Below are 8,175 nucleotides of genomic sequence, written 5' to 3' on the forward strand. Positions count from 1 at the left end.
AAAATTTATTTCTTTTATAAAATCATGTAAAAATAATTCTAACGGATCAGGTTTTCCACGTCCACAAAATAAACCTATCATATATGGCGAATCATCAGTTAACATATCACTTCGTAGTAATATAGGCCAAACTTCAGTTGAACTACTTTTGAACAGTGGTAAACCGTCAATATTAAAATCTAATTCGATAACATTATCTACTAACACATTTTTTAAACCACGTTCCAATTTCTGTTTTAATTTCATTTCTATGCCAAAATAACACATATCACCATTATTTAAAGTAAATATTTTCGTCTGTTTTGGAGTCTTTAAGAGAGATCTAGCAGTAAGCGGTAAATAATTATATGTTTGTTTCAACATTTGCAAAAGTTTATCGAGTGCGGTATGTGTGATATTATATCTGAGAGCCCAGTTGCGTAAATTACTTGTATTGAATGTTGCATATTTGATTCCATTATTGCATTTAAAAATATTTTTATTTGAATCATGCGCAGGTGTATATCCTGTGACAACTGTATTTGCACATGAAGAATGTGCTTCCATATTAAAATCAGTAATACTGGTCGAAGATATATCATCTTCATTTACGATAAATACATCGCTATTGTGAACGTTATTATCAGAATTTGATTTGTTTTCATTTATACTAGAACGACCTAATGTATTTTCATAGTTTATTTTATTATCAGATAATAGTTCAATATTAATAAAATTGGATTCACAGTTTATTTGATCTATCTTTGCAACAGTTTGAAATACAAACTTTTTCTTATCTTTAAGATTTAATTGCGTGGAGATGTCACTATTTTTTGAAATATTACAACTTGTAAGCATTGCTTTTAATTTACGTTCAATTTTACGACGCAAATGTCGTTTACTAACGATTTTCTTTTCTAGAGGCATATGAAATGTTCCAATTATTTTCGAAAATTAAAAATAAAAATAAATTAAAAATTTATTTTATTAGAATAGATTTAGAAATTAAATATTAATAATGTACGGGAAATAGCAACGGAGAAATCTGAAACATTAAAACACATCTTTTGTTACTTTTACAATATAATTGTAAAGTGTATCTCTTGAAAAAATTATTTTATAATAGTATATAGCGAGATATTATTTTATATATTTTTATATTATTAATATTCATCATTCAGCAAAACAATCTACACAGCTCATATATTCAAAAAATATTCAGAAGAGATCCTGAAGATATTTTTGAGAGATATTTTTGGTATCTTCGGGATGTCCTTTAAATATTTTTTGGATATGCATGCTGTATAGGTAATATATACTTATTAAAATCTATAACGTAATTTAAGAGATATAGATAAAGCAAGTTAAATATAAGTTAGGTATAATGAAAAAGATAAGAGTACAATACATATAAGCTTATATATTGTAATATATATTTTATAGCAAAGTTCTCCAACCTTCGTAGACAAAAAGCAAAGTCGCGAATATATAATTATTAAAACACAACTGTCCACAATGCTCATGTTCATGGCACATGTTCATTTTTAAACATTTCCTAAACGTATATAAAACATATATGAAACGCGCGTATCATTTCTAGGTTAGAGATCCTTGATTTATAATTTATAGCATTTCTATTGTGTATATTTATATAAAATAATTACTTTATTGGGTACTTACATTTATTGCAATTGATACTAGTTTGGGCAGACTTAATTGTTATTTCAACGGACCACATAAACTAGACAAGAGCGAATTACGGCTGGTATAACTGAGAGTTAAGTGTCCGTGATGATAAAACAAATGCGACACTATTGAAAGCTAGAAAGAAACACACCCATAAACAAAAGTCACTCAGCGCAAGCGCATAGGAACGTGATTCACGCGGAACCGTGTTCCCGCGTCTTCGCTCGTTTTTTATTATAACTGCTTTTTTTACTATATACAGGATGTCTGGCAATAATCGCCTCACCGGTCATATACAGGTAGAGGAGGTCAAATCGAGTAGAAAAGTCCTTTACCATTTTTTAATTTTCATAATAAGTACTGAGTAATTAACGAAAAAAGATCGGCGAATCCGCGCGAGTAAAGCGCGCGCGGTGAGAAGGACGTCCCACTGCTACGCGATCACTAGGACACAAGGATCTAGCGTTACGCGCCGCTCGTATGTTGCCATTGTCATTTGTAGAGCGCTCCTCCCAACGCTTCATCGCGCGCCTAGTGATCGCGTAGCAGTGGGACGTCCTTCTCACCGCGCGCGCTTTACTCGCGCGGATTCGTTAATCTTTTTTCGTTAATTACTCAGTACTTATTATGAAAATTAAAAAATGGTAAAGGACTTTTCTACTCGATTTGACCTCCTCTAGCTGTATATGACCGGTGGGGCGATTATTGCCAGACACCCTGTATATACAGTAAAAATTGTAATAAATGAACGGGATAAAGGGAATTTTTTAACAATTAGTATTGCGCGTATAAAAATCGTTTATTATTATATTTAATCTATTATATTAAATTATTAAGTATTAAAACCGTTTAAAGAAAATATATTTATTGCAATTTTTTTATGTATTCCATTATACAATGTAAGAAATATATTTATTATTTGTAGAGCTAGATTAATTTGAAATGTTAAAAAAATATATAATAATTACGCTTTTTAACGTATAGTATTATATGTTAAAAGAATCGTTATTATATACTTATACTAATAAAAAATGTTTTAAAATCGTATATTTATTACAATTTTTTAACGTATATTATTGAGCAGTATAAAAACCGTTTATGACTTACATCTATACTAATTGAAAACGTTTAAGAAATGTTTATATTACGAATTTTTAAACGTATACTATTATACGGTATAAGAATTGTTTATCATTTATACCTATACCAATTCTAAACTGTTGATATGTATATTATACTATATTTATACCAATAAGTGTTTATTGGGTATGGTAAGTCGTAACTAGACTGCAATCGATCGTGCAATGCATACTATACAAAGAGGTATTACACAAGTATCTCTCTCGTGATGATTTGTTGTTCGCGTATTTGTTGATCCAAAAATAAAACTGTTGTATTTATTTATTTACAACTACAGTTTTTCCAGATATTTATCTTGCGTTTCAATAAATATAATTTTTCGCGAATAAAAAAAAAAGCTTATTTTTATCCATAAATTCATCAGAAATACGTTGGTTTTTTTTTTTTTTTTTAAACACAAAAAAGTGATAATTATAAATTACGATTGTCGACGGATTAAGTGTGAACGAGAGAGATTCAATCGATAGGTTTCTCGTACAGTGAACAGCTGAAACGGTCGACGTTGCGTAAAACGGCAGCGATTCATCCTGCGAAAGATATTTCGGAGTCGTGGCGTCACTAATTCGCGAGTGATTTACATCACCGCCCTGTGCAACCCGATGACAGTCGCAATAATTTGTTGCGGCATGCTCTCGTGCGATGACAGCATGGCGCCATTGCGGAGTCGCAATGCATCGTAGCCGTCAATCGTTTATGAATGTACGAGCGATGCTGTTTTCACGCATCGACGTGTCGGCGGGGAACGCGCTGAATGCTAATAGACCTAAACCGAGATAATATATCGGAAAAAGTAACGATATCAATTTTACGTGGAATTATGAATGCGCAAATACCCGATATATTTATACACGCGATGTATTATTTGTTTAATACCTTTGTCGAAAATCTCTCTTGTCGATTAATAATTTCCATAACGACGGCGATACGTTTTGAGCGAGCTCTCTTTTTCATTTCACTCATTCATTTTTGAGCATTGTTACCTTCACTCGGGTAGCCGACAAACGATATTCCATTTATCAACGTTGCCAAATAAAAACAAAATATCGATACATCATTCTTTTGAAAAGAATTCGCGCGAGAGAAATTAATATTCCCCGTAACAATTTTACATATTTTGTATGTCAACGAATATTTCAACTTGTTGCATTAGATCGTGCAAAAAAAAAAGAGTTGTATTAGAAAGCGTTGTATTTTAATATAGAATAATATTTCCATCTAGAAAGATAATTCGCTCCGTAATATCGTCGTAGAGAAGAAAAATTGCAGAAATGCAAATTCATACGAAAACATAAACAGGGACGATAACGGTTCAGTTTCAGGGGGACTCGGAAATATGTATGTTAATTAAAGCGCCGCTAATTAGACGAGGCGCCGACTAATGCTTTGACATTCTTAGCTGCGAATGGTCTTGGCTGCGCGGGCGATCCGCTTAACTACGCTTAAGTCGCTAAAATACGATGCCCACCTCTAGGCATATTACGCGCGGTCGCTTTTTTATCATTTTTCCCGTCCTCGATTCCGCCGTCACATTTTCGCGGACAACGCGGTGGCGAGCCGTTATTAATGATCATCTGACAAAATTAATACTACCGTCCGGATAACATAGCGCCGGCCGCTTTGTAACGTCCGCCAGTCTGCGGGTCCTGGCGAAAATGAGAAATTTCGCGGACTCGTATCGCAATTTCTCATCATTCCGGACATACCGGATCCATATGTGTGCGCGCGCATTTATACGTTTCATCATCGCTATCGGCGATCAGCGCGCGCTTAATGCGAGATCCGGATCGAGAGATATTAGATCATTAATTATCGTGATTTCGCTTTTTTTTTTTTTATTCCAGGACTATACGCGAATAATTGTACCATCTCTGTTGCAAACGCGATGACAACAAATCCTTTAATCCCGCTTGCGCTTACGCCTGTTTCTCTAAATTAAATGAGCGTTTCATATATTTCGATATATTAAGCGCACCCTTTAATGTCCGTTTGTTAAAGCTGATGATATTATGCGCTGACCGCCCCTCGGCGCATTACATTGAAAAGCGCGGAATTATTTCTATACAAGAGCGCAGCTTCTCTGTTACACACAGAGTTATACATTATTCATCGTGATAAAAGTGCGCCTTTGGGCTGCTGCTGCGGCAACCGGATACTAAACCCAATCCCGAAGTTCGGGATTTATGGCGAAAGTAGTTCTGGAATGTAGATATCGCCGCTAGATATACACGGCTAGTTACATCCTACTTAGTCCGCCTCTCCCCCCCCCCTCTCCCAAAACACGCGCTTTTAAACGCGCCGAGCGAAGAAGCGTGTTTCGCCGCGAAACGCCAGGCGCTGTTCAGTTCGAAAGAAATTTTCATCTGTAAAGTGCGGAGATCTATTTGCCCTGTCCGACGTGTCAAACCGCGCCTCTATTTCTTGGTTAGAATCCAATTAACGAATCTTAATGAGAGAAGTGCAAAACACGGGGGGGTGAGCTGCGGAAAATTTTCCATCCCGTTTATTTTGCAACTGGCAGATTTATGCGGGGATGAAAGCGAGGGAATGAAACAACACTTGGTTGGATTTATCACGGTCATACATTCCCCGCGTAAACGAGATTGACTCGTTTCGGTATTTTTTTGTACAAATCAGCCCGTCGCAAAATAAACGGCAAGTTTGTCTCGGTCCACCTTGCGTGCGCAGCGCTGAAATTCTATCATTTTTACTGTTGCGACTAAGCGCATGAGATTGCTGTGTAATCACTATGATTTACGTGTATTTACAACGGGACACTACTCGTGCAACAAAGTCTACAACTGAGGGTTACCTGTGATCTCTCTCTCTCTCTCTCTCTTTCTCTCTCTCTCTCTCTCTCTCTCTCTCTCTCTCTCTCTCTCTCTCTCTCTCTCCCTCTCTCTCTCTCTCTCTCTCTCTCTCTCTCTCTCTCTCTCTCTCTCTCTCTCTCTCTCTCTCTCTCTCTCTCTCTCTCTCTCTCTCTCTCTCTCTCTCTCTCTCTCTCTCTCTCTCTCTCTCTCTCTCTCTCTCTCTCTCTCTCTCTTCCGGCGGTATCTTTGCTACTATGTTGCTCGGCAACGCGAGCGCGCCGAGAGACATTGTTATCACGGCGGTGCCGCGTGCAGTCGCTGTTGCAATCTGCTACAAATATCAGCGGGATATTGAAATTCGGTGGAACAGAATTGCGCGCATATGCGCGCCACTTAATCAATCGCACGCGCGCCGGCACATTTGGCGCCTACTTGAAATGTAGACGTAAACGGCCATAGGTGGGCTAGTTTCACGCTTTCCTCACGTGGATGCGGGGAATGTCGCACGCATATATCCGCATCTGTCCTCGATTTGAATTGCAAAAGCGAAGTGGCATTCAGCGCGCCTAAGCCTACGTTTAGCGCAAAGTACACGATTCGCTCTCGATACGCAAATTCGGTGCGCGGCGGTAAAACGAGACACGGTTTCCGATAACGCGGCTCGCAAATCCCTTGTACCCGGGGGAGTGCCGCCGTCAAGACACGATTATCAATTTGCGTGATTAATGAGTTTCCGAGCGTTTCTCAGACGACAACTCCAATATATCTTTCGATCAACTCCGTGAGAGAGGCGGGGAGTGCAATTTTTAAAATAAACAGCCACGACTGAGTCTCGAGCGATAAGGTTTGCCGGGATTGGCAGGACAACGTCATTTCCTTGCGCGGGTAATATTATCGATATTTCCACGTGAAGTGCATCTCTTCACAAATGCCAATACTTGCGCCCTGTCTCCGTTGAAATTCGCTTAACTATCCTTTGTTGCGTCCGTCATCGTGTATTAAACTATATTACCACGGTGAGATCTCATCAGTCTCGGGATAACACAGCAGACTGTGTATATACTGCTTCTCCTGTATGCATGTAGTTATGATGTCCTTTCGAAAGTTTCACGATCCGGCGACTACAAGATGGAGCGCTTGATTGCGTCAGATTCATAGAGCCTTTCATGCACGCGCGTACTTCTATTAACAGCGAATTAATGCCTCAAACAAGTGTAAATTCACATTAAAATATTTAAAATTAATTTAATTTAATTTTGTCTCAATTTCATTTTAATTACGCCCGCAAGCAATCTGTAATTAGCACTAAGCAAATTTATCTATAATTATATACACATTTATATAGTCATGTGAGTTTTTGGATCATGCGTGTTTGAATATTCACGTATAATAATTGGCGATTAAAAAATCTTCGATTCAAATTGCTTGCTTTATAAGCAATTGTTAATATTTTTAGCTGTTTATTAAATCTTTCGCACAAATCAGACGCTTAAAGACACTAAATCGTTCAACATAAAGTCACGAAATCATAAATAAAATTCTATCCCGAATTTTGTTGCAAATCGTAGATTATCCGAAGCAAATAATGACACTTTGACACAATCGCCACTTGCAGTGAAGTGAGCGCGGTTCGTAGAAGCAAAAGAGCAAGCTTTCCCGTTCCAAATAGGTCTCATGCGTGTCTGCGTTAATCCTGAGATGCGCTACAGATACGCGCACACGCGCGCGCCCATGCACTCACCTTGTCCATCAATTGGCGCACTATCCCGTTCCACTCGCCAGTCTCGTAATCGTAAACGCCATACTTGCCGTCCGGCACGAGCTCGATCCTGTAAGTGAAGCCCACCATGCGCGCTATCTCCTTTAGCAGGTCGATGCAGAAGCCCTCGTAGCGCGCGTCCCCGCTGAAGTTCCCTCCGCTCTTCAGCATTACATATGGCTGCTCCTACGGGGATCATAAAAAGGAGCTACCGTCTTTCGCTCGCCTTCCTTACAAGCTTTCTCTCACATTTCCTCTCCTTCTCTTTCTTTCTTTTTCTCTTTCTATCTCCTTTCTTTTTCTCTATATTTGTCCGTCTCCGGCCGTCAGCTTTCCCGCCCATTTCGTTAACTCGCAGGATGCTGCTCCTGCGCCGGATCCATCGATATGGTCGGCGGCAAAGTCGCGCGCGCGCGAAATGATAAGGCATTTGCGTGTTCGTCGTGGGAGTTTTACGAGCTGGATGTAAATTTCTTTTTTTTTTCCCGGGCAAAAGCAACACGCGGTGATCAAGTTTTACGGCTTCTGGGTTTGGGAGGATTTAGGGAAATTTTTGTGTGTTCTTCAGCGCCCCGTCGCTATAAACTTGATTAAAAGACCGAAGAAATAGGTGTAATAATTTAGCAATTGTTTTAATCTATTCACAATTTTTGTTTCGCGATTTTGAATGGCAAGTTGCATAAATAAAAAATTGCGTGCGCGAAATATATGGAAGAATAAATTGCAATGAGACGCGTGAAAATGTCCGGTGTTTTTCCGCCAGCGCGCCAACTCTAAAATAACATCTATGAATTTTGCATGAAA

At 38.4% G+C, this 8,175-nt stretch overlaps 1 protein-coding gene across 1 annotated transcript in view; it reads right to left on the minus strand.

The window, feature by feature from the left end:
* Nucleotides 1–7,551, minus strand: part of LOC136998797 (glutamate receptor ionotropic, kainate 2-like) — a 55,586-nt gene extending 48,035 nt beyond the window's left edge. Inside the window, exon 1 of the mRNA XM_067351995.1 lies at nt 7,354–7,551. Within this exon, the coding sequence (XP_067208096.1) occupies nt 7,354–7,542 (189 nt within the window). The 5' untranslated portion in view covers nt 7,543–7,551. The remainder of the gene's footprint in view (nt 1–7,353) is intronic.
* Between the last annotated feature and the right edge of the window lie 624 nt (nt 7,552–8,175).

This window comes from Linepithema humile, chromosome 3 (genome assembly GCF_040581485.1).
Source record: "Linepithema humile isolate Giens D197 chromosome 3, Lhum_UNIL_v1.0, whole genome shotgun sequence".
NCBI lineage: Eukaryota > Metazoa > Arthropoda > Insecta > Hymenoptera > Formicidae > Linepithema > Linepithema humile.